The 26715-nt window shown below is 44.3% G+C and overlaps 3 protein-coding genes and 1 pseudogene across 4 annotated transcripts; 3 read left to right on the top strand and 1 right to left on the bottom strand.

The window, feature by feature from the left end:
* The first annotated feature begins 1296 nt into the window (after positions 1–1296).
* On the top strand, positions 1297–3687 carry cryba1a (crystallin, beta A1a). The gene is made up of 6 exons (XM_056611162.1): positions 1297–1372; positions 1917–1982; positions 2085–2203; positions 2600–2741; positions 3002–3144; positions 3540–3687. Exons 2-6 carry the CDS (start codon positions 1944–1946, stop codon positions 3685–3687), a joined length of 591 nt encoding a protein of 196 aa, XP_056467137.1. The 5' UTR covers positions 1297–1372; positions 1917–1943.
* A 4086-nt stretch (positions 3688–7773) lies between these two features.
* LOC130405633 (carboxypeptidase D-like) lies at positions 7774–13718 on the top strand (annotated as a pseudogene).
* Positions 13719–14136: 418 nt separating this feature from the next.
* LOC130405870 (carboxypeptidase D-like) lies at positions 14137–25125 on the top strand. Its single transcript, XM_056611161.1, is given in 19 exon segments — positions 14137–14330; positions 14924–15115; positions 15469–15636; positions 16032–16141; positions 16257–16359; positions 16982–17075; positions 17077–17122; positions 17537–17706; positions 17893–17927; positions 17930–18194; positions 19056–19251; positions 19542–19677; positions 19968–20114; positions 20268–20366; positions 20521–20570; positions 20704–20835; positions 21083–21268; positions 23129–23231; positions 23928–25125. Coding segments are annotated over 19 exon segments (2625 nt in total). The 5' UTR covers positions 14137–14161; the 3' UTR covers positions 24152–25125.
* LOC130405873 (uncharacterized protein C22orf31-like) lies at positions 21679–23682 on the bottom strand. 2 transcript variants are annotated; one of them, XM_056611164.1, is made up of 3 exons: positions 23391–23682; positions 22544–23225; positions 21679–22439 (listed from the first exon to the last, which is right to left on the bottom strand). In XM_056611164.1, exon 3 carries the CDS (start codon positions 22419–22421, stop codon positions 21870–21872), a length of 552 nt encoding a protein of 183 aa, XP_056467139.1. In that variant the 5' UTR covers positions 22422–22439; positions 22544–23225; positions 23391–23682; the 3' UTR covers positions 21679–21869. The 2 variants fall into 2 exon arrangements, with proteins under 2 accessions (XP_056467139.1, XP_056467138.1); XM_056611163.1 differs by having other exon boundaries at positions 23103–23225; positions 23391–23654.
* Positions 25126–26715: the final 1590 nt, after the last annotated feature.

The following is a 26715-nucleotide window of genomic DNA, read 5'->3' as shown; positions in this document are numbered from 1 at the left end:
GATGTATGCATCGGTACAACTACAAGCAGTCACGATTATGTGCAAGAATTGGACCCACTACCTTTTTAGTATGTTACTTTATGTTGGATTTATTTGTCAAGGCAAATGTTAGTTGCACATGTTGTCATTGTTTTTTTGTCAAAAGTAATGCTATGATCCGATTCTGATCATGTATGTTGTATGTATGGTGATGTTAGACGTATTGTCAGATTTATATATTCAGACAACACAGACAACACAATTTGTAAAACTAAAAACATTTAGATGTTTTTAATGTAATTTCGTTGACATTCTATATTGTGAAAAATAATCGAATCAAATGAGGCAATCATTAAAATCCAAAGATTCCCAAGGTAACACTATATGCTATAATTGCCTGTCAACACATTCCACAAAATCAATTTATATGATCTATTTATTTATTCAACATTAGATTGAAACAATGCATGATCCCTGCCTGGGATACGCCTCCTGCATGTGATGTGTGTGCGTTTGCGTTTGCGTGTGTGTCTGTCTGTCTGTCTGTCTGTCTGTCTGTCTGTCTGTCTGTCTGTCTGTCTGTCTGTCTGTCTGTCTGTGTGTGTGTGTGTGTGTGTGTGTGTGTGTGTGTGTGTGTGTGTGTGTGTGTGTGTGTGTGTGTGTGTGTGTGTGTGTGTGTGTACGTACATACGGACGTACATATGACTGTGTGTGTGTGTGTGTGTGTGTGTGTGTGTTTGTGTGTGTGTTTGTGTGTGTGTGTGTGTCTATCTGTGTGTGTGTAGCATTCTCTTGGTAGGGAGGCGGGCCTTTGTGTTACAGGCATGTTACTCGCATGGCTGCGCTGGGCATGCTCAGGCACATGCGTGAAAAGCTGAAAGGAGAAGGGTGAGGTCAGCTGAGGTGATCACACACATTCAGATTGTAAAGACAGGGTGACGAGATGGGCCAAGATTGATGTGTGAGTACCATCACAATGTCTGCATGAACCTCCCACTGTTAGCCACTATTTACTGTTTTACTATCATTACCATTGAATGTATGCTATACTAATATGCCCCTCCTTTCCCTTATTTCTAATATTTTGCGTACTGATGTTTTTCTCCTCCTCCTCCTTCCTGTGCTGGTAAGAGACTGTGAGGGGATATTTTCTGGACGTGTTTGGGTCTGGATGGCCACACCGGCTCTGGGCACCGTGCCCTGTGGTCAGTCCCTGCAGCCAACAACCCAAAGCCCGGTGGCTCAGTCCTAGACAATGGACAGCCAAGCAATGTGCTGACTCCTTCCCCGAGCCCCAGGCCTGCTGGGCTTCCAGGACCGACATGTATAAATAGACCTGTGATGTCCGCAGGTCAGGACATGGTTTGACTCTGAGCACTGTGCACCAATTCAGGTAAGGCCCCTTCACATCGTTCAGCTCTTAGCACGAGAGGCACGCCACTGTCAGGTTATAATTGGACGTCAGGTGTCTTTGTCGTTTTTGTCGAGCCTTTAGCACGTAGAGGGAGGTGCTGTTTTATGGCTTGATCTACTAGTGACACCTCTGGATGGATGATAGTATTGACATTGCTTCGTTTTTAACCTTAGAGGGCAACAGTATTAACGATTCCGTTTCAGTAAAGGTACAATTGACATATGCTTTGCACTTTGGCTATTAATTAAAACAAGCTTTTATTTTACACGTCATTTGTAAATTATGTTATAGTGGAGCATATTCATTCAATTGCATTTGACTTACTTTCCACATTTGACAATATCCCAGATTAGCTTTGCAATGTTGCATGGATGTAGGATTTTCCACAGCTTCATTTGGCTTCTATTGCATTGTCTCAGATTAACTTCCTCATAGCCCTATGTATAAGGACATCAACGACACCACCCATACACCCTTATATTTGCAAGTAGGCTAATTTGTAATTCCTCTCTTTCCACTGCAGATTAATCAGAACAAGAGTTGTGACAGAATGGCTTTGACTAATCCCAACCCAATGGGACCATGGAAGGTATGTGTTTTTAATAATGTTAATGATTCAATAGAGGTATAAGGTTACACCAATCAGGGTATGCAGGTTCAATGTGTCATTCCGTACGCGTGTGTTCTCTAGATCACTGTGTACGACCAGGAGCACTTCCAGGGCAAGCGCATGGAGTTCACCGCTTCATGTCAGAACGCCATGGAGTGTGGCTTCGACAACATCCGTTCCCTGAAGGTCGAGTGTGGAGCGTGAGTCCAGTCTGATGCTCTGAAGACACGCTATAGGACAGCATGCACACATAAAACAGCACCTCTACATGGATAAGACATATAATATAAACTTCATTCATGTCTAGATGTAGTGTGCCGATGCCAATGGGTAGGAGGTGCGTTCAGTCTGCCCGTAGGCATGACTGAGCGATGGGCATAACTCCAATCGGCTGGGCTCATTAATAAGCCATGTCAAAAACAAGCTAAAGTTACCCCTGAGGAAAAGCTTCTGCTCATGGTCTTAAATAGTATGAATTCATATTTGATAAGCCAACTCAATGCCTTCAGCAACTCACAGACGCAGCCTCCCGTTCTGCAGCCTCCACTCATATCCTCTGTCTCTACGTCTCTCCGTGTGCATGCGTGTGTACGTAGCTGGGTGGGCTATGAGCACTCCAGCTTCAACGGGCAGCAGTTCGTCCTGGAGAGGGGAGAGTACCCTCGCTGGGAGTCCTGGAGTGGCAGCAACGCCTACCACATCGAGAGGATGATGTCCTTCCGCCCCATCTGCTCTGCAGTGAGTATCGGCATGGACCTCAGGCGCTTCCTTTCTGCCGCCCGTTTGCTGTTCATGGAGTCCCAAAAATAAAACATTTGCATTTCCTCTGCTCATCATGTTTGGAGGAAATGCCAAGACGTTTCTTTGTTTCATATTATCGATTAAAATAATATTATTTAGAGTCCCATTCTCAACATCAGACTGAATAATCTGGTGCTGTCCAGAATTCATCCTACGTGGAAGTGTAAATTCTGGTCTCTGTGCACCTTTCCTTCCAGAGCCACAAGGAGTCTAAGATGGTGGTGTTCGAGAAGGAGAACTTCATTGGCAAGCAGTGGGAGATGAACGACGACTACCCCTCCCTCCAGGCCATGGGCTGGGCCAACAATGAGATTGGGTCCATGCAGGTGCAAAGTGGAGCGTGAGTATCCGTCCACCTGAAGTGTCGCTCTCATTCAGTTGTGTGGAAATGTATCCTTATTTTCTTATGAACGCAAAAACATTGAAAGTGGTAGTCCAGAAAACCAATGGGTTTCGATTGCATAATAATTTAGCGTTATCTTTTTTTACTTCCACCAATATATTTAACTATATTTTATGGGTTGTGTCTAGTGTCTTATGGTATTCCTCGATCAAAGTACAATGTGCTACGTAGACACCAACCGGAGCAAAGTCAATGTACATCAAGATGAAATGCAGTATAGTTATCTAAAGCAGCTCTATTTAAAAAAAAAAAGTATATGCTGGTTCTGCATTCAATATTATCATTGCAATGATCCCTTCCTCCTTCCTGGTCCTATACCCTCTATCTTTCAGCTGGGTGTGCTACCAGTTCCCAGGTTACCGTGGTTACCAGTACATCATGGAGTGTGACCGTCATGGTGGAGAGTACAAACACTACAGGGAGTGGGGTTCCCATGCTCAGACCTCCCAGCTGCAGTCACTGCGCAGAATCCAGCAGTGAGCCCAGCATCCTCCCCGTCCCTCTCTTCTGTCCCTCTACCATCTTCTCCTCTTCCTTCCTCCGATCATTTTAGGGCTTGGGCCGTTCTGTCAGACCTGACACTTCTGCTGTGTTTACATTCCCTTAAGCTGTGCCATTACAAAAGATTAATAACGAAAGAGCAGATGCCAAAGAACAAGCTATTTTGATGGAATGAAATTGCCCATTACCCATTAGAGGAGAAACAGCGCCCTCTGCTGGTGGTAGTGGGATAGTGAGGCTAACTGCTAAAGGTGTTGATGCAGAGCACACTTCCCTTGCAGAATTCTTTGAGAAAAACAAATTGGCTAAGTGGAAAAATAAAAACAAGATATTAACTTTCTCTGATGTCATGTGTCTTTCAATTTTTTCAGGGTATATTAATATATTGCTTGCTTTTGAAAAACACACCGCACACACCACACACACACACACACACACACACACACACACACACACACACACACACACACACACACACACCACACACACACACACACACCACACACCACACACACACACACACACACACACACACACACACACACGCACACACACACACACACACAGACAGACAAATTAGTGAAGTTGAATTATTTACTTACTAAATATAAAGGCCTTTTACAATTTGGAGTATCTTATAGACAAATATAGTTACAAATATATTTTTTATGTTCAAAGTTATTGTAAAAACAAAATTAAGTGTTGAATTGAAACACCTAATGTTTAGGAAATCCATTAACGTAAGTGTCTTCACTTAAGCAATTTATTCTGCTGCTACTTTTGTGTAACCTAATTTTGGTAAATATTTAATCCCAAAGTAAAAACTAACACATCAATGCGGACACCTCTAGAAGACAGATGCTACAATTGAATTGATCCATTGTTTCAACAGAACAACAAACCCTTTAATTAAAACACAACAAATGGTTGTTGCTGTTGTTGTTGCTCTTGTAGTGCATGAACTCAAGACAATTCACTGTTTTATGTAGCCCTTAATCACACAGTTAGATTCTCAAAGGGTTTTGTGGCCACATTTAAAGATCCCCTCTGCTTTGCCCCCCAAGGAGCAAGGAAACACTTCCTTAATTATCATGGAAGAATATTGGGAAGGAAAGCAGAAAGAGGGATCACTCCTGCTAGGGATGGTTCGGAGTGCATATTGTTAGATTGTTTGGAAATGGCTTGGGCCCATGAGTGCCCAATGCCCATGGGGGTGAGGTAGAAGTGCTGGTGAGTAGGCTGGTAGCTGTCAGGTGGGGCTGCCCACACGTCCAGTAATGATCACTCAACCAAAAACCAAAGAACACTGAAGGGTCAGACTAAGTACGCCTCATTACAACTTTTCATATTTCGCACATTTAGTCCAGCTATTCAACATTTTTATAAACCTCTTATACATCATTACACCTATTTTCACAAACATTATGGCTTTGTTCAAACGTTATCCATTATCTATTTGTTTAACTTATTTTTTACTTTATTTGTTTCAAATTATTTGACTTTTTGAAAACGGTGTGCATGTTTACATTGTGGTGACCGTGTGCATGATGTCCAACCTCACTTTGCACTACAAAAACTCACCACATTTTCTGCAGACACTGCATTATATTATTACAATAAATATAAGTGCCAGCAAACCATAAACCGTTTTTAAAACATGGTAATATGTGTTCAGGGGCCAGGACATTATTGCGATGGGGGGCCAGCTCAGGCCAAACTCACGCAGCGGTCACTAAGACCCCGGGAACCGTCAGGCCATAACCAATGAATTAAATAAACTGTCTTATGGACACTATAATTGTCTTTTAGGCATTCATTTATTGAGGTAAACTGTAGCATTTTAAATGCAATATTTTTTTATAATGTGAAAATATAATACTTTAAATAAAAATAATAAGTCAAAAATAAGATCAAAATAATAATACATATATTTCAGAACGTTTCTGTTCAGGATATATATATATATATTAGTGCTGTCAAGCGATTAAAATATTTAATCGCTTGATTATTATACATTATTTATACAACGGGGGGCCTGAATCCAGCGATCTGATTGGTTCCTAACTGTTGTATAATGAGCGTATACATAAACTGCTATGACGCCCAATCATGTTGTGAAAGTATCACTCCGCGCCTTGAAGTGGAAAGGGTCAAAGAATACAACCGTATTTTACTAGTGAGTGTGTGTCGAGTCATTTTGCCATAATTTTAACAGTTGTATAAAAGCAATAGCACAGTCACTGAAGCCTAAAATCGGCGAGTGGACTGCAATAGGATAAATTGCCGGCGAACCGCTCTAATCGGAGCCTTCTCTCCGAGGGACGCTAAAGTGTGTTGCATAGCGACCGTCGATGCGGTAGCGGCAGCCAGGAGGGACTACTTTTTGGTAGGTCTTTAATAAAACGGCATACTTTACTTTCTTGTTTCTTTTTGAATGTAGTGTGTCTATGACTTTCGTTTCGCCATAACAGTAACCGTTGAAGGGGGTCGCCGGCCCTCCGCTGCGCATCGGGGCCGGACAACGCCCCTTAAGGGGCCGTGTCCAAAAGCCTTTTAAAAGGCGGAGTGCCTGTCTGTAATGCATTCTCTATGGCAGGACGCGCAAGCAGCGCGCCTTTTAAAAAGCCGCCCGGGGCGGTTTAAACGCTCTGCGCGCCTCGCGCTTTGAGACGCGCACCCCAGTTGAAAACAGTTGAAGTTTTGAAGAAAAGCGCTCCATGTCATCGGCGCTTTTTTCGAACGACCAACAAAATCGAGGAGGAGGCAAGGCTAAAAGTATACACAGAACACAAACTGAAACAACTGAAACATGTCGGACGAAAGTTTTAATAACAAGCTGTGAGTGAGTGTCCGGTCCTGTACGACCTCACGTTAAAGGTGGTATTCCCGTACTGCCTCCTGCACGATTAATGCTGTGGGACACTCTCCTCCGGGCAACCACGACAGGCGCAGGGGGATCGTCCGCAACCTCCGCTGCCACGGCAAGAAGCGCTATTAATCTTGCATTCATTTTCTAAAAAATTGTAGGAGCAACAGAGAGGACGTTCAGGTGTCAGGATGCCAGATGATGGAGCCAACAGATAGAAGCTGTATATCTATGGATACAAGCGATGATGCGTATTAATGACGTAAACGAAAAACGCTCCGTGCGCCTTTTTTGAAGGCGCGCACAAACGCGTTGAAAGCAGTGCACGGAGCGCTCCGCCTTTTAAAAAGGCTTTTGGTGGACACGGCCCCTAATAGTGGGTATAATGAGCACTACCACAGCCTGGCGTGATCTATTGCTTAAATATATATATATCTATATGGGGTGGCCATCCTCTGACAATGGTGGCCGTGCCCCCCCCCCCAGCCTCCACACGAGGCTACGCCCCTGTATGGTGTGATCTTCAACATGGTAAACTAGGCCATTGTATCGTGTATGTATCACTGCTTCTCAAATAAGACTTTGAAAAGAAAATGGGAGGAAAATGTAGCACTTTTCCTGACGTCGATGCGCAAATGCGACGACCAAGGGAAATCGGCGGCCAAGGTGGAAAAGTCATGCAGAGCTCCTTGGCCAGTATTGGACGCGGCAATCAACATCAACTGCTGCACAGACGCGGCTCCACACATCCACACACTCCCTTTTTCCTCACGTCGAAGAGTATATTGACATCAGGAGCAGAGTGGAACGTTTAAAAACAAAAACTAAAGAATTTGAATTATGTTTTCTCTAAATTCGCTCTATTTTAGTAACAGCGGGAAAAGAAAAAGGCAAATAATACTATTTTGACGATCATATAAGACATATTGCGACGTTTTAAAAATAAATAAATAACGGGTTTGGTTCACGGCCTCTGAAATGATATGAATGAAGCTCCGCCCACAGCTGACGTCACACGGAAGCCGCCTCTCCAAGGCTTCAGGGAAGTTGTGGCAGATAGGCTAGGTTGTTGTCTTTGTACAAGGAGACATTAAGCTAGCCAGCGAGCATAACATTTTCTCCCTTCACGTTATATACCTACATATAGTGTATGGTTCAATAGCTAGGTGGAACGGAAACACGGCGAACCAGGCAGTAGTATGGAGCCTCATATACACGTTTCACTCTTCTGCCTCTTTATTGGTGTCGTCTCTCCGAGGGACCGCGGAGGCCAGTGTGGACACTCGTATCAACCGGGAGTGAACAACTACAGCAAATATTACAATTATTCGGAGTTGACGGGGCTTCTTCAAACCATGGTCAATACCTATCCCCCACATCTCGAACCTGTCCAGCGTAGGGCGGTCCGTCCAGGGCAGGGAGCTGTGGGTCATGCGGATCACCAAGGACCCCAACACAGACGATCCGGGGAAACCTAGGTTCAAATACGTGGGAAACATGCACGGCGACGAGACAATATCCAGGCAGGTGTGGTGTACCTTGTGGACTATCTGCTGACCAAGTACGGTGAAGACCAACGCGTCCACGGAGCTGGTGAACACCACGGATATTTACATCATGCCCAGCATGAACCCAGACGCTTCGAGAAGTCCGTGGAGGGCGATGTGCTGGAACCGATGAGGGTCGTCTAAACGCAAGAAAAAATCGACCTCAACCGAAGCTTCCCCGACCAGTTGAAGAAACGGTGGTTACTAAAGGAGATGCCCCAGAGTATGGTCCATATTCAATGGATATTGGCCAAAAAGGTGAGTGGAGAAATCCACAGCACACAGCAAACTCAAGTGTAATATACTTCGATCCGACTAACCTGTCCCTTTACTTTACAGTTTTTATACCTGCTCCCATCACAGTGTTTATGTGACCTATTCCTAGCTTTGCACTTTGGAATTTCCTCAGTTCGACCACCAATCCAGATAGTATGTTTGTTAGATTTTAATATAGTGTTTAGAGACCGAAAAACGGTGTGGTCAGTGAGAAAGTTATCCATGATCTCTTCCTTTTCAAGCTGTGATTTAGACTAGGGATTGTGATTGGAGTTCAGCCATGTCATTTTTAACATTTTAACAGGCACTATCTGTTGAGGCAGGACAACAATATGTGACACACACCACACACACCATGCTAAATAATGCATCATCGTATAGTAATGTTTTAACATTTCGTTGGAATACTTGCTTGTCATTTCCAACTGGTCTGGTTAAACCATTGAACCTTCTTTCCCCCAGGATTTGTGCTCTCGGCCAACCTGCATGGTGGCACCGTGGTGGCCAGCTACCCCTTGACGACTCAAGCCAACCATCAGATTGAGGGTTCATACAGCCGCTCAAGACGATGACCTTTTGTTTCGTTACTGGCCCGCGTCTATGCAAAAAACCATCCTGTGATGAGGACCGGCCATCCCAACTGCCCTGATAATCCAGATGAGAGCTTCGAGGAAGGCATCACCAATGGAGCCAGGTGGTATGATGTACCTGTAAGATGCTTCCTTCCTCTCCTCCATTTTATTCAGGCCAGCGACGCGTAATGCCTACGGGAAAGGGGTGTAGTTGATATTCTCACGCCCGTCATTATTGTTCCCCTGTTCCCCTGGGGAGGGGGGGTAATTGCAGGACCACTTTCACTCACAATATTTTTTGTTGTTGTGCTGAATCACTGTTTGGCCGAAAAAGGTTGCTGACCAGAAGTCGGTTGTTAAGCTTGACCTTATCTAGACGTCCTTGTCATTGAGGAACAAAAAAGACAGACGGTAGATACCTGCGCTGTGTTGCATGGAGATGAAGTAGTGAAGGCTGTGTGATATTCTGTATCTTGAGGGTACATGTGCTCTAGGGAGATGTTGCCGACGCACCAATAAATGAGTGGATAGTTTTCTGTGAATGTATGTTTCTTGTCACAAGCATCTCCCTAAATTTGAATCCAACAAGAACAATGCTAGACGTAGGCTTTCCTAAGGTACATTATTGGTCTTTATAATCGAAGATGGCATGAAAGGTTTTTCATGTTTCAAAGTACATATTTGTATAGCCCTTTCAGCACTTTACTACCGTAATTACAAACCTAAGCGTCTGCTGCTGTTAATATAGCTGGATTATCGTTGATTATTCACACAAGGCTGGCAGTCAGCAACAGGCAAAACAATGAAGCCAAACACTTTGCAATAGATGGGCTAGTAGCAGTTATTGCAGGAAAGCGTTCAAAACTCTAACCAGGCCTGAAGACAAAACACTGTAGTTGTAACAAAGTCTTTAATCATAGAGGCAGATTAGGAGTCTGCGGCAATCCGTTTCTCGGACAGGCGCTCAATTCCCACATGGAGGCACCGGCAGTTGGACACGGTGGCACGACGTGCCATCAATCAATCTATGGAAATACATGTCTCATATCCAAACACCCTCTAGATTGTGGTGATGTGAATAGGGTTGCAAGTGTCCTGCGGGCGGACAGGAGCTGGATCAGCCGATCAGCTGCCCTGGTGATCAGAGGGGGAGGCCTTGGTGAATGGTGAAGTAATAGGAACCTTTAGTCATGGCATCAGAAGGATTTCTCTCTCTCGCTTTCTCTCGCTCTCTCTCGCTCTCGCTCGCTCGCTCACTCAAACATTTCGTTCCAAAGCATGTGCAGGATAATCCTTGTGTTTTGCTCTCGGATTAATGCGCAGTCACCTGGATTGATCACGGAAATGAATTGTCTCGATTTTAAAAAGTGGGACAGAGAAAATAAACCGAAACCAGATGATCCCTGGTTCTGTTTATTTTCTCTGTTCACAGAACGTCTCCGTTATGGTCAAGGGGGGGTCCATGATCATGTCATTGATTGTGTAAACATTTCAGTTATGTAAGCCTAATTACTAATGGATATGGAATGTAATCATGTTATGCATTTTAAACTTTACAGTAGACATTGACTCAAGATAACGCTGGGCTGCTAGGCTAGTACACAGACAAACTCACCCACTCTCTCCCTCTTTACTGGATGATCTTCTGGGTTCGTTTAAAAATTGAAAAGCTTTTGAGTCAGGCCCAGGAGATTAGGCCAAAAGATTATGGAAACTATTTGTGCCTTTTTTCTCTAAAACTACAAATCACTTTCTTTAAATCTGTTGAGAAAATATTAAACATACGACTTCTAAACATGTTAGTTACCATAGTTTCCAGTCAACAGGAATAAGTACACGTTGTAGACTGGAAGTTAATAATGCCTCCTAAACTTTATTAACAGAGTGGCTACGGTCTGTGTGACCTGGTAGCTTTTAGAACAACCCTTACTGAACCTCTGAAGGCTCTGCCTGGTCAAATGTGGTCGGTCGCTGTCTGAATTTAAATGCATAACGAGGAGTAATAAGTAATACGATTGGATATACTTTATTATCTTATCTAGGGACCTCCTCGAAAATGTGATGATGCATCTCAAGAGGTTTATCCTAATAAATACTTTTAGATTTAATTGTATATTATTAAGCATGAAAAAACATTTGATGGAAGCAGCCTTTGGTAACCAGACCCCTAGACTAGTTTGGTTCCATTAGCTCAAGGGATGTTTTTGTAAAAGGGCTGGATGGCGCCCAGAGCCTGCCACACACAAATATACACTTTAATCATGTGGATTTAGAATTACAAAAGAAATACAATTTTAATATTTTTTTTTAATAAATAATAAAGTTCCTTTATATATATTGTTTTTCCCTTATTGTTTTTAATCAAGTGGTTCTTACCCATTTACCTGGCAAGAGACTTGGCGATTTATCAACGCAAGCTACTTCTCTACCCTTTTATAATTAATTTGAGTTGGTCTTTGAGTGGGTTCATCTTCACATTTGAATTTGCTTTAGTATGGGTTGCATTGTAAACCAGATTCATTTTAGAGTATTCCTTAATTTGGATTATATGACATTTTGATATCAAATCTATGCACTCAACACCCACAACTGGTGATAGTGGCTGATACAATCTGTTGCCCAGGCCAAGGCAACAGTTGGTTCAGGGCTCGGGGTGTGCCCACCTGGATCCTGTATGCAAGAGGATATTTACGTTTAGGGAAGGCATTTTTTCCCTGCAAAACAGAGTATGTTTGCCTTTAGTCTCAGTAGGCAATGACGCCTGATACAACAGCCCAGTTCAATTAATGCTGCTGAGCTCTTGAGCATGCCTGTGGTATACATCCTGCTTATTAGCTTCTTTGTTCTGTCTTGAAATGAAAATCATCCGGTTGAGCGTAAGGCCATTACTCATAGGATCAGGTTCAGAAGGCTCTGCGGCCTCTTGTTGAGGAATCCTTGAAAAACAATTCTAAAAAACAAAATGGCCCGTCTTGTTTATAGTCAAACCTGCTCTTAGTCCAAATCAAAACTGTCTCATGACCTGTATAATCCACGCTGTGTTTTACATGTTGGGTCTAGTGGAGCACAAGCACATGCTTGTCTATTGTTTGACTGAGCCAACGCCATTGTGTTGCCTCAGTCAAACTAGGAATGCACTCATGCCTTATCAACGCAATGCATCCCTGCCTGAACTATGCCAAGAAAGATTGTGTTAATGAAACTTTACAAATTGAACTCAAACCATAGTGTTTGGTTAATGGCACAATCTGTGAAAATTGAAATACCTTCCTTGATATTTCAAAATCATTTTTAACAATATATTTTTTATACATGCAGAGTATACATTTTTATATCAGTCACAGTTGCACATTTCTGTTTTTTACTATGACCTGGCTTGTCCTAGAAGGTATGGTAGAGCTCTGTTTTACATTGGATACATTTGTCGCAGAATATATGGTACAGCTTGTTTTACATTGGGGAATATTCCCAGAAGGTATGGTAGAGGTTTGTTTACATGGGGGAATATTTGTCCCAGAAGGTACAGTGAAGGTTTGTTTTACAGATTGGGGTACATTTGACATCTTCAACTTTCAGACGTTCTCTCTGATTGGTTTTCTAAAGCCACATTAGTTTAATATTGAGTTTCAGCCGTGTGGTCGAGTAAATAATATTGACGAGGATGTAAAAAGTAACTGATGTTGGCTGTATATTTATATACCCCGTTCATATCCTTGTATATATCTTATATTTGGACACCCGTACAACCAGGCACGCGTCATGTTCTTCCTCCTGGTATAGTATAATAACGGCGTGCTGATTTGAAGCAATGCTGCTGTTGTGTTGTCCTTCAGAGGGATGCAGGACTTCAACTACCTCCACGGGAACTGTCTGGAGATCACACATGGAGCTGAGCTGCTGCAAATACCCCCCTGCCTCTGAGCTCAGGAGCGAGTGGGACATGAACAGAGAGTCGCTGATGGCCTACATGGAAATGGTAGGAGTAGGCGGTCTAACCATCACATGTACAGTATGTATGTATTCATTTACATGAATACATGTGTGGGTATGATGATTTGTTCGATGATATATTGTCCCAGAAGTAATTGCCTCATTTTGGTTTAAGACTATACTTTATGCAACCGATATCTCGATAGCATAATAATAATAATGGCATTATAATGCAGTGAATGCAATCCAACATGAACAGTGACCCTGGTGATTATGAATAGGATACCTGATTATGATTATGATTCATCTAACTGATTTATTCCCAGACTAGAGCTGTCATAAATCAACGTGGTGAATTTAAATGAATGTTGCTTTGTCGCAAATAACCTCATTATCATGCAGGCCAAACTGTAGCACGCTCGCCAGTCTAAACATTGTCTTTTTATGTTCTTAACTGCATTGATTCACATGTAACTCAGGCAAAATGGTTATAATGGCTAGGGTATTCCACTCTCATTTCCTCAGGCAAACCCTACCTGATCCTGTATCTGAAATCGCTCGTACTCACAATTCTCTACTACAGCACTTAAATGAAACTCCCGCTCTACCAAGTTGTCTCAGTCAACATAATCCTATTTCTTGCAGGTTCACATAGGGCTGCGTGGCTATGTGACAGAGGCCAACAATGGCTCCGGCCTCCCTGACGTCAGAATCGTGGTGGCAGGCATCAACCACAACTTGACCACAGGACAGCACGGCGAGTACTATCGTCTCCTTATCCCCGGACAGTACAACATCTCCGCCATCGCGCCGGGGTAGGCACTTTTCTGTTTTGGATTTGCTTCGGTAAGAAAGAACAACTAGTTTCTTAAGTGACTTCCTGCTTTGGTTTAGGCTTCTCTGTTTCCTCGTTCTGCAACAAAACTAGATTGCCATTGACGTGGATCACTTTTCTTTCCACAGGTACACCACCCCAAACGGTCCACAACGTCCTGGTGACAAGGGGAAAGCCACTGAGCTCAACTTCACCGTGACACCCGCTCCCAGCGCGCTTGTGAGCGGCGTCCCCGTGACGACCTCTGCCGCGACGTCCGCACAGAGCACCACACAGAGCACGGCCCAGAGCACCGCTCAGAGCAGCACCCCCGCGCCCGAACCCACCCCTTCCGCAGAGAACAAGGCCCCGGCCTCCAGCGGGAACCGCAGCGATACCCGCCCCCCCCCCCCCTCCCACCGCCGGCCCAGAGGTCAGCCCCCCCCTTATGCCGCAGGACTTCCGCCACCACAACTACGCCGACATGGAGCTGTTCCTGCGCAGGCACAGCGTCGAGTTCCCCGCCATCGCACACCTCTCCTCCGTGGGTAGGTCGGTGCAAGGCCACGAGCTGTACGTGATGGTCATCTCCGACAACCCGACGGTCCACGAGCATGGTATGTTGGGGAACAGGGATATGAGGGCTACGGGTATGTTTCCCTTCCTTTAACACCCGCCCATGCATGCTGGCCGAAAGCCAGGGTTGGTGTGTGAATATGCGTTTTGATTAACCATACCAGATCCCCATGTACCTTTTCACCTCGAAGTGTTGACAGAAGCTCTGTGATAACATAACACATTTATGTTGGCACTGATTGTGATCTATTACTGATGACACGGGCAAGTTCTCTCATTCAAGTACTTGAGTTAGGTTAAGGAGTGCAATATAAGAAGGGTAGTGACAGTATATCGCTTTACGACAAACACTGAGGCCATGTCAGCCTAGAACAATGCCTCTTTTGTTATAGGCTCCGGTTGAAATAAATTACTTTGATTGACAAGCACCACAAGTTTGTTTGATTGGAAAAGCTCTGTCCGAAAAGCCATGCACTGCTTTCTGAACACTCTTATATGTAACCCTGACTATTTTTACCGGTCAAATTATCAAACCTATCCCACCACTGCAATGGTGGGTGGCAGGTGTTGTATTTGGACCCTGTGTACTGGACAACAACACAACGACATGACGTCCGCTTATTTCCTCCACCAGGAGAGCCCGAGTTCAAGTATGTCGGCAACATGCACGGCAACGAGGTGGTGGGACGGGAGCTGCTGCTCAACCTCATCGAGTATCTCTGCCGTAACTATGGCAACGACCCCGAGGTCACCCAGCTGGTCAACAGCACACGCATCCACATCATGCCCTCCATGAATCCGGACGGCTACGAAGTTGCCAGGGAAGGTGGGCCGAGGCTGTCACTCACAACACAGTACACCCTTACACACATTGACACAAGCACATAGCCCTGGGAGCTTTTACATATGCATTCACCAAGGGTTGTTGCTGCTGCTTGCATACAGAAATGTTGCTTCTTTGAGCATGATTGTTTTGGCGTACCAACTTTCGTCCTGACAATGCCTTGGTTGTGAATTCATAAGTTTAGTTTTTGTGCATCATGGACACAAAAACGACGTAAAACATCATGTATAACGTCGTACCACACTGTACAGCTCATAATAGAGAATAAGTGAAACACTAATAACAGCAAACCAACCCAGTTTGAACACTTTCCTCCCTTTTTGTTTTCCTTAAAGGGGATAAACAAGGCTACCTGGGACGGAACAACAGCAATAACTTTGACCTGACCGTCAACTTCCCCGACCAGTTTGTGAACATCACGGAGCCAAGGCAGCCGGAGACGGAGGCCGTGATGAGCTGGCTGGAGAGCGTCCCCTTCGTGCTGTCGGCCAACCTTCACGGGGGTGGGCTCTCAATCTCCTCATATTACGTCTGGACAAAGTCACGAATAATGAATATAACAGGCCTTTTGCCTTTTCTGTTTAAATGTTCATGGATGAAGTGGGTTTGTGTTTTGGGACCTTTTTGACACATCTACTAAGTCGGAATTATTGCGTTGCTCAGTTAGCGTTATCTTTAACATGACATTGGTGTGGTTAGGGGTTGGGATAGTGGTTAGGGTGTAACACCCATCTCGACCATTAATATCATGTAAATGTTGGTTACAATTTCAGCTTAATTAATATATAATAAATCAATAAGAATGTATACCTTGTAGTTGAGGCTTTTGCTGGATCACTGTTGATGATTTTTTTTAAATTCTGCTTGAATCCTCTCCCTGCCGTTCCCTCTAACCCAGGCTCTTTGGTGGTTAATTACCCCTATGATGACGACAGAGAAGGAGTCTCGCAGTACAGCAAGTGCCCCGATGACGAGATCTTTCACCAGGTGTCTAGAGCCTACGCACAGGTAACATGACCCCCTCTCTTCCAACGGTCGATTTGATGTTCAGATGCTAGCTCCCTCCAGCACATGATGTTGAAATAATTTGCCTGTGTTGTGTGTTTGTGTTTGTGTGTTGAAGGAGAACGCTCTGATGCACAAAGGGCACCCTTGTGAGATGCTGTACCCAGAGGAATATTTTGGGGAGGGCATCACCAATGGTGCCAACTGGTACAATGTTCCTGGTACGTCCCTCTGTTTTGCCAAAGACTCTCTCCTAGACACAGAGAGCTCTGTACATTTACATTTACCTTACATTAAGGGCATTTAGCTTACTCTTTTATCCAAAGCGACTTACAATAAGTACATCTGTCAGTAGAAAGAGAAACAACAATATATCACTTTCAGTACATTAAAAAAGTTCATAGAAACAAGTGCCAAGCATTTACAATTGCTAGGTTGATCCATTCCCTGTATACAACAAAGATAGCTAGGGTCAGACAATGCAAAGTATTTTTAGACACTATTTGTAGACACACGTTGACTCAGAGGAATCTGTAGATTCATATCAGCTCACATGACTCTGTAGGCAAATATCAGCTGTAGTTTGTTGACAGTTGTCAACTTTACAGTTTGGCCTTGCCAACAACACACATTATATTAGAGAGTAATTATAGAATAAGATGGCATTTGGGATACCTATACTGAACAACAACTTGAAACTGTGGGCACCACAAAGTCTTTCAAATTGTGGTGCCTGACATTTCCAACACCTTGAAACTGTGGGCTAAAAGGTTTTGGTCTTTTGGTCTTATTATTAGATGAAGTGAGTGGATGTTGTTCTGAAGTATGTGCGTTACTTTTCAGGAGGCATGCAGGACTGGAATTATTTGAACACCAACTGTTTTGAGGTCACTATTGAACTTGGCTGTGTCAAGTTCCCTGGGAGAAGGACCTGCCCAATACTGGGATCAAAACCAACGATCCATGCTACAATTCATCCACCAGGTGAGGTGACACACAATACTGTGTGGGGAAAAAGTGATCATGTTAGAATCGGGATTCCATGCTTCCGCAATATATTGTTTAATTTAATTTAGACAATCTAAAGACAATTAATGGTACCTTCCAATGGAGGCAGATTGTTGTTAATTTGATTTCAACTAGGTGCTGTTCTGTTCGGCCATATTCAATAAAAAAATGACCTGGAAATGTAGAACATGTCATCCAATCGCAATATTTACCGAATCCCGATACATATCGAATTGGAGGTCAAAAATCTTTGGACTACTCCCTGTCAATTCCCGTCCCTAAATGTACTTGCAATTATTTTTTGTATTTGTCTTCTTCCTTATTCTCAAAGGAGTATTTTCTCCCCCCTCATTCTTTGCGTCGTGTGTGTGTGTATGTGTGTCCCACCAGGTCCACAGGGGAGTCAAGGGCACCGTCTCAGACATCCACACTGGTTCTGGCATCCCCGATGCCACCATTCGCGTTGAGGGCATAGATCACAACGTCACTACAGCCCAGACGGGAGACTACTGGAGGCTGCTGGTCCCCGGGACATTCAGCCTCATCGCCTCGGCCCGCGGGTAAGGGAAGGGTCACGGAGATGCATGTCTCGGCTCTGGGCCTCACTCACCTCGTGGAAGATGGCCGCAAGGGAAATAAGACTTTATTTCCTTGTATATATCTGGAATTTTCATTGAAAATCTGCTTAAAAATTAGTGCTAATCATCATTGTGTTTGGTACAATCTCTGGTTGGTCTGCACTCCAGGTATGAACCGATGAAGATCTACGCCACCATCCCAAAGACAGAGTAGAGGTGGTGGACTTCAAACTGAGCCGCGTCGGCGCCGGGCCTGAAGGCCGGCTCCCAGCGGGCCCGCCGCCCACCCAGGACCCCTCAGTGGAGGAGTTCCAGAACTTCATCCGCTACCTGTCCCAGGGCGAGGGTCTGGAGGAGCTAGTGAGGAGCACCGCCACGGAGAACAGCTACCGCTACCGGAGTGAGAGAGAGATAGCAGAGTCCCTGAGAGGCCTTCTCCTCAACTTCCCCAAAATCACCTCCCTGCGAAGGTACCTGCCCTGATTCCCTCATAGCCTATTTCCATTCTGGTGGCCTGAATATTTTTAGTCCTCTGCCAACTTTGACCTAAAGTGTTAACGAAAGGAAATAAATGTCACTCACACAAGCTAGGCTTTCAAATTGGTTTTCCATCCACCAGATCTGTAATGTCTTTCGGCCGATTTTCGTGTCTGTTAGTTATTGCAATAGTGAATGTCTTCATCCATTGGTTTGTTTAGTTTACTTGGATGATTTGATAATAAAGTCTATTGATTCTCTGTGAAGCTGGGCCCACACTACACGACTTTCAGTCGGCTGATTCTGCAGGGCCAGTCTGCCAGACGTGCGACAGAGTGGGCCCCCATAGTCGTTGTGTCTAGTGAAGGATTCTAATCTTTCTCTATATGATCCCTGTTGTCATCGTCCAGATTAGATCAAACAGGTTTGATTTTATCAGGCAAGTCTATCCATGATCGGGTGCTGTGTGCAGGTCAAAGATGCAGTTCCACAGGGGTATTTTCAACAGTCAAGGAGAAGCCAGGATGTTGGCTTGTTTGTTTTTCAAAACAAACAAGCCACACACGTGATGCCAATTAGTAAACCTCAAAGGAGGCTGGTTGAAATTGTTTGTTCTGGTTTCCCCCGTTTATGCGTTCTTTCCATGCAGATCACTGCACAAATAACCACAGAGGCGTACTGTATGGCATCCTTGTTTGTTTGTTTTCACTGCTCAATCATTCTGAATAATTTCAGATTGGAAAGAAACACTGGCCCCATCTTTAAGTATTCTGCTTTCTTGAGATATTCTTAAATTATTCCTGAATGTGAGCATTCCTAACTTTCCGTTGCCTTTCGTTTTGGCTGATGTCTAGTCTGGGCCAGAGTGTGGATTTCCGAACCATCCGGGCTTTGGAGATCTCCAACCAGCCGGATGAGGCGGAGCCTTCTGAACCCAAAATAAGATTTGTGGCAGGGATCCATGGAAACGCTCCAGTGGGAACTGAGCTTCTGCTGGAATTTGCAACCTTCCTGTGTATGAACTATGGCAAGAACCCGGCCATCACCAGGGTGAGGAGCTTCAGAATCCTACCTTCCACCGTTGGAGCAGTTCTAGTACTGCTGTCCAATTTAACATCATTTTGCTGTGCCAAAACCTTGTATGCACATGGTAGCGTTAGATAACACACATCTGCTCTCCTGAATGTACATTGTGTTTCCTATCATTAAGGTCCTTTAGCATTGTAGTCTAGCTATTTCTCATGGATCATCCATGTGAATTCCAGTAATCAATGTTCTGAGTCTTATTTCTGTCTGTCTAAGCGCTCTCCTCTCTCTCTCTTTGTCTCTCTCCATGCCAGCTCATTAACAGTACACGGATTGTCATCCTGCCCCTCATTAACCCAGACGGTAGGCAGCTGGCAGTGGAAAAGCAGTGCACCTCCACACGGGGCATGGCCAACGCTCGCGGCAAAGACCTGGACACAGACTTCTTTGGTCAGTGGTTTGGAACCTTACAAGTGGGTCGTAGGGTCAACGGTCAGAAAAGCGCTAAAGAAAAGCTCTAAATTAGTGATGCGAAGAGTAACGATATGGAGGGATTACTGGTATTTGATCTACGCAAGTTTAGATCTTCTAACTGCATATACTCTCATAATAAATGGCATGAAAACCGACTGTATTTTACTGCATTGACCCCAGCCACATGCCCATGTTCAGCACATTGAGTCTACTATGCGTCGGGTGAAATGTCATGTGCTTAAAAAAGAAACTTGATTTGACTTCAGGCAACGCTTCCCAGCACGTGGTGGAGGCCCAGCCTGAGACCAGAGCAGTGATGAAGCTTATCCTGGAGAGGGGGCAAACGCTGTCTGTGTCTTTAGATGGGGGCGCTCTTCTGGCTACCTACCCTTACGACAAACCCGTCCAGACTGGTAACACAACCCAAATACACTTTTTATTTTCCATCAGTTCATTTAACTTTTAACTCCATACATTTTAAGCAAAGGAAGAAACATGAATGACGGCCGATGGCGTCCTTGTCACTTACAACCTTGTTTGATCCGTAGTGCGTTCTTTCTCTCTAGTTGAAAAGGAGGGCACTCTGAAGTACTTGGCTAATGTGTACGCCAGAAACCATCCCAGGATGCATCTTGGAGACCCCAGATGTCCGAGCACGGGGCAAGGTATGAAATTGGAACTAATGCTATATAGTATTAGCCTTACTGCTAAGGATTAGCATCATATAATTCCCAGCATTGATCGTGATTTGTCTTTTGCATTATTAAGCTTTCTTTGGTAGCGTTTTGGTACATTGTTTATGGTCCTTGCTCATTCCAGGCGGGGTTCTGAGGGCGGCAGAGAGGCAGAGCCACATGGGCAGCATGAAGGTGGGTCGCAGTGTCTCGCTTTCACATTAACACGAAGAGGAAGCCTTCTGCCTCGGTGACCAGCTGGTGCAGATGGAAACGAGGCGGTGCTCGTTAAGATGCATGAGTCACGTGTGCGCCTTTGCCCTTCCAGGACTTCAGTGTGGACTTTGGCCATTGTCCAGAGATCACTGTGTACACGGGCTGCTGTATGTTCCCCCCCGCCGAGCAGCTGTCCACACTGTGGGCAGAGAACAAGAAGGCCCTTCTCAGCATGCTTGTGGAGGTAAGGAGGAGTCCCATGATCTGAACTTCATGAGGTCATTACTGGGCAGTAGTATGTGCAGCATGGGGGGAATCTGCTAGGGATACATATAAGGTTGGGGAAAGTTGTTTACGTAGGACTATGCAAATGCTTTCATGCAACTTATAATTTACCCGTTTGGGTGTTGTGTTTACCTCACTTTTCCCAATCACACCCTCTTGCTAAATGGTTATATAAATGAACCACTGCGTTTCCTTATGTGTTCTAGGCCCATAAGGGCGTGCGAGGTGTGGTGCGGGACCGGAGTGGGAAGCCCATCGTCGGGGCCATGATCGTGATGAACGGGGGGGTGCGGGTCTACACTGCAGCAGGGGGCTTCTTCCATGCTCTGCTGGTCCCGGGCAGCCACGACATTGAAGCCATCGCTGATGGATACCAGCATCAACGCCAGAAGGTATACGCGTGTGGACAGAAGCACCTCATAAAGCAGTGGCTCTGGGTGGTGGGTCAGATCAGAAGTTAGAAGGTTGAGGTTCAGAGGAGAACATCACCTACAGGGAAGGCAGGTTGGCTGCCACGCAAAATAAACCCTTCTTGGCTGTTCAGCCTTGGGATACATTTAACTTACTCAATTTGCATAACAGCCTCTTTCCTCCGAAGAACCTGAGCTTGTCTGACTAGTGAAAAGTCAGTGGATACAAAGTGTTATTCAATTCGTTTCAACGTTAAACACTTCCAAAAAAGCGTGTTATAAATATGTGCTTCTCTAAAAATGAGATGCACAAAAAGTAAAAGTAAAAAAAGTAAAAAAGTAGTAAAAAATTAGTAATAAAAATTAAAGTAAAAAATTAATGATACGTTAAATAGGGCATCAAACTTTTTTTAATGTTCAATAATAGAAATAGACCAACTGTTAACAGCACCAGTTAGTCACAAGTTTTGAAGTGTTTATGAAAGGAAAATGTTCCACAAAAATAGTAATGTCAATAATTTTGAAATTGTAAATATCAACATTGCAACAAAAGGAATTGGTAACAAAGTACTTTTACTGAGTTTTACTGGCTGTGTCTGGACGAATGGCACGGCGGCTCCCCTTTAACGTCCACCGCTATGTATGGCGTGGGGCGGAGCACACAGAAGCGCTCCACCACCTCCATCCTACCGTCGGCCTGCTCAGAGATGTGCAGGGTAGGGTAGGCCAGCTCCTCAAACAGGTGCTCCTTAATGGTCCGGCCCAGCTCCAGGCTGTAGGTCTGCCCAGGTGGGAGCAGCGAGTCCACCACAGAGTGATAGGCAAGCTGGTACTCTGGCACCGCATAGCCGTGGATCACCAAAGGCTCTGTGGTCCGCCCGTTGGTGGTCAACGTCGGCTCCTCCCGGGCCGCTTCAGCTGTAGGGGAGCCCTGAGAGTGCCTCACGTCTGGGAGAACGGCAGCGTTCCTCGAGAACCGCTCGGCCGTGGGTCTCGGGATGTTGGCTTTGCGCTGGGGGGGCACCAGCAGCGGGTCCAGATCACACGTCACCGACAGCATGTCTGGCCTCTCCTTGATAGCATCTCCGTACTTCTTAGGACAACGAATGCTGCGCCGTAGGCCATAGGGACACATCTCACGCCTCTGGTGGCACTGGATGTGGGGGAGGGTTTAAGGGGTAGAAGGAATTTCAAACAGGGTGTAGTTTGTGAAATAAAGCAATGAAACAAAAGGATTAAAAATGAGGATGCACTTACAATTTGGCAACACTGTATTTGTGGTCGCGAGGACAAAAGACGCAACCATTTTTTTCCTGGCACAAATTACCCAGGAGACTGCATGACATGGGAGTCCTGGCCGATCCTTCCCCATTAACTGCTTTGTCAACTGGTCAGGCTGCACGTCACTCACCAAGTGAATACAACAGCGTGCTTTGCTGCTCCCTCGCAAAATATGGTGTGGTAAATTGAAATACAGACTTATCGATTTCTGTCTTCCCAAAACAAACGTTGGAAATGTGTGGTTGTTGGCAGCCATTCTACATATCAACTGCTGATCTGCTCACACCTGCAAGCATTGAGGACCTTTAACGATGCGATTAGACAGGCTGGTTGTAAAGCTGTGTGTGTGTGTTCCTGTGTCAAGTATAGCTGCATGTTTGCCTTTTGTTTCAGGTATTTAACTTTTTTATACATTTTTGTGGGTTAAATGTCACAACCCATTGTTTGCATTTGCCATTCATACAGAAAATGGTGAAGAAAAAACATTATTTTCAATAAACGTTCAATTGTGAATGATAGAAAAACTGAGGTTGACTTTGAGCGGTTTGGACATCTTTGCAGGTGGTGGTGTCGTCCCATGAAGCGGCCAGTGTGGTCATCATTTCGTTGAACATGGACAACCGTATCTTCGGTCTGCCCAGAGAGTTTGTGGTGGCTGCTGCAGGTAAGAATGTAAAAAATGAAAAATAAAGCTTTATCACGTTATCTCAGAGCTAGATATTCTCATGGTTTGTATAGGGGTCATTGTCTTCTGGTGTCAGGTTATTATGCATTTAATCAGATGAATTGTTTGAAAACGTATGGAGAGGAATGTTAAGCTTACCCAGTGGAATGATTTATGGTGATGATACTTTAATTCCATGGACATTTACCTGTCATGTATGTATGTTTTGGCAACCCGGCTCCTTAAGTGCCCCAACTCCCCCCAATCAGCACATATCTATCTGCGATAAGCCGTAAAATACGCTTTTATTTAACACAAAAGATAAGACGGGTTGGGTATCTCCAAACACGAAAGAACAAACAAACAACTCTGGACATTGGTCCACAGTCCCCTCCTCTGAAACCACACGTGTTCCATCAGAGTATCAGATAAGCCCTTTTATATGTTCCTCAGCTGCGTCTGTCTCGCCACATTCCCCCTCCTCTTTCTCAGGTGTTTCTCATTGCGCTGAGTGGGGCCAGGGCTAATGCGTTCACTAGCGCCATCTGGGGGAAATGGGTGGTAGACCGCCTCTATCACCCGCCCCCTGGGCTTCCAGGGGTGTTGTGCAAGAGCCGGGGTGCCACAATGTACATACCTTGTGATTCACGTCTACTGTGTGTCCCACATCCTCTTCTTCCCTCGACTCCGCAGCAGCCTCTATGACGGCCCTGGTGTTGACCGCCTGCATCATCTGGTGTGTGTGTTCGGCCAAGTCCAACCAGCAGAAGGACGGCTTCCACCGGCTGCGGCAGCACCGGGATGACTACGAGGACGAGATCCGCCTGACCTCCATGGGCTCCAAAAAGGCCCTGCTGGGCCACGAGTTCCAGGACGAGAGCGAGAGCGACGAGGAGACGCTGTACGCCAACAAGCTCTGAAGCACCGGCGACGGCCCGCACACCCTGTCCCTGCACTCTGCTTGTAGCCCGGTGTTTTCCTTTTTGGTTGTTTGTACATTCGTTCACTCTTGGCCCGCGAGAACGTGATGGACCATTGGGCTATGGCACCCGTTTGCTTTTTCGACAGACTTTTCAAAAGTGATTGCATCTCCCGCTCTGGCTCACCCTCGCTCTCTCTCTCTCTCTCTCTCGCTCTCTCTCTCGGCCATCAACCTCCTGAATATGTGTGTATTATAGTAATACTATGAGAAGAGGAAGCGAGGAGCTGCCCTGTATAGAGGGGACACTGGGAGTTTACAATTCAACGCCTATCCGTCCAATACACACCGAAAGGTCAACCCTTTTCACATCCAATCCCCCCCAAAAAGCATTGTCTCGTGAGAAAGTGGTTCAGTCCAACCACACGAATGATGTTCTCACTATGCTTGAATGAACTTTACATAATCACAGAAACCTGCCGTTATTGATAGAACATATGCTGCAATGCTACTGTACATTGATACAAAGTGAAAGTTATTATTTTTAGGTACCATTTTGGGATGGAGAACCCAACACTGTGCCTTGGCTGTGGTCAAATTCAACAGCCTGTTGAAAGAGTTTGTGACGGATTATGAATGGTCTAGAATCAGATCCAGGCTTAACTAGAGGGTGTACGGTAATTTAACTTGTAAAGTTGCTGAAATCAAATGTTTGTAACCGGTTGGTTGTATTTTCCTCCTCTCAGCTCCCTGACGCAAGTCAAATGGAGAGAGTTGTAGGTACAGGGAGCTCTATGCATAGGAAAGCAATGATGAAAGCAAAGAATGCTTTTTAAGATATCCGTAAACATCATACGTCAGAAACTATGATCCTCAATTGTTGACTTATTGGATCATCTTTTTTTTGATTTGCAACATTTTGGATAGAATATAAAATAACTTTTTAAATGTATTTGGCTTTCATGGCTTTCTGAACACAGGCTATTCAGCATGTTCCTTTAAAATGTTCATATTTCATGAATGGTTGTTGCCATATCTGGCAAACTTCATATAACCTTTAGAGCTGTTGCATACACAATGTGCACATATCAATGATATGACCACTTAAGTGTTTTAAAAAGAAGCCCACTTTTTTTTGTGGTGGTAGCCTCTTGATATGCACAACCTTAGAATGGATATGTGACCGGCCTTCAGGTGGATTACAAATATATCTGAAATTAGTGATTTTTCATTGTAGGCCAATATCCCCAAATGGCACTTAAACAGTGCAGCAAAGGGTAAATATTCAAGTGTGAAATGTTGGCAATTTATTTTACTTAATAATACAGTTCTGGAGTGTTTGTGTGTGCAATTGTGTTGAAAATTGGGTAAGAGAAGTTGGGTCTGTTATGATGTTGCTGTAACATTTTATAAAAACTGGAAATTGTTTGTACATATTCAGATGTTTGCCAAATGTAGATAAAAAAAGAAGTGCAATTTAAACTAAACCATTGCTCTACTGCAAACAAATCATTTAATAAACCTTTCTATGCGTGGTCAAAAGACATGTTACCATGAACACCGTCATTAAAATTCAATAAAAGATGTCAGATGTGTTTTTTGCTTTGATTTCAATGTTGTATTGTATATCCAGAATATATATATTTAAGGTTTCGGCTTGTGTAATATATTGATCGTGTACCAGGGGTCTTCAATTAAAATTGAACAAGGTCCAGTTACTAAAAATTCCTTCCAAGAAAGGTCCGAACCTACCACGCCCTAATAGCCTTCTTTTGTCAAATACAATCAACACGGCATATTACCTTATCATTTCATGTGTATTTATTTTCAATTTCCAAATAGCTTACTTTTAACCATGAAAAACTAGTAAGACAAAGTAACGCATATTAATATTTCAAGTAAACAAAACAGGTACATTAGGCCTGCAATTCAAGTAAACATAAAAAAGTGCATAAGGCCTACATGTGAAGTAAGCAGAACAGGAACTTTAGGCCTACACTTCAAATAAACACAAAGTGCATTTAGGCCTACATTTCAAGTAAGCAAAACAGGTACACCAGGCCTACATTTCAAATAAACACAAAAAAGAGCATTAGTGCGTCATCTGATAACATTTCAGGTTTTCTGGTTGTCGTTGCAGCTCACATTGTGATTTGCTTTATTTTTTCACACACTTCATCCCTGTGTTTACCTTCAAGTAACGTCTCGGCATCGGCGTTCAAGCACTCCTTCACAACAGTCGTGTCACTGATTATTTTATTTTTTTGCCCCAAAATCCATGCAATCTTAAGTGAGCATTCATTTGAACGTTGCTGGCCTGTAAATGAGTGTGTGAAGACATGCGTAGACCTCTCATACTGAGCTCTCAGCTCGGATATTTTCCACGCTCTTACTTCTGACTTCTGGGGATACTTTTCCTCGAAGGATCTGTGTTTGGATTCGTAATGCCGCTTAATATTCCCGCTTTTTATCAGCGCCATGGTTTCAATACATAAAAGACACAACAAAGGTTTTGTACTGCCTTGCGGGAGAATGAACATGTATTGGTCAGTCCATTAATCTTTA

Source organism: Gadus chalcogrammus, chromosome 16 (assembly GCF_026213295.1).
Source record: "Gadus chalcogrammus isolate NIFS_2021 chromosome 16, NIFS_Gcha_1.0, whole genome shotgun sequence".
In the NCBI taxonomy this organism is placed as follows: Eukaryota; Metazoa; Chordata; class Actinopteri; order Gadiformes; family Gadidae; genus Gadus; species Gadus chalcogrammus.
This window is presented reverse-complemented; position numbering and strand designations above follow the sequence as displayed.

Excerpts from the sequence above, each read along its gene's own strand:
- cryba1a (XM_056611162.1), top strand. The coding sequence starts at position 1,944 with ATGGCTTTGACTAATCCCAACCCAATGGGACCATGGAAG. Across the intron at positions 1,983-2,084 it reads ACCCAATGGGACCATGGAAG|ATCACTGTGTACGACCAGGA; the intron begins GTATGTGTTTTT and ends TGTGTTCTCTAG. Across the intron at positions 2,742-3,001 it reads TCCGCCCCATCTGCTCTGCA|AGCCACAAGGAGTCTAAGAT; the intron begins GTGAGTATCGGC and ends CTTTCCTTCCAG.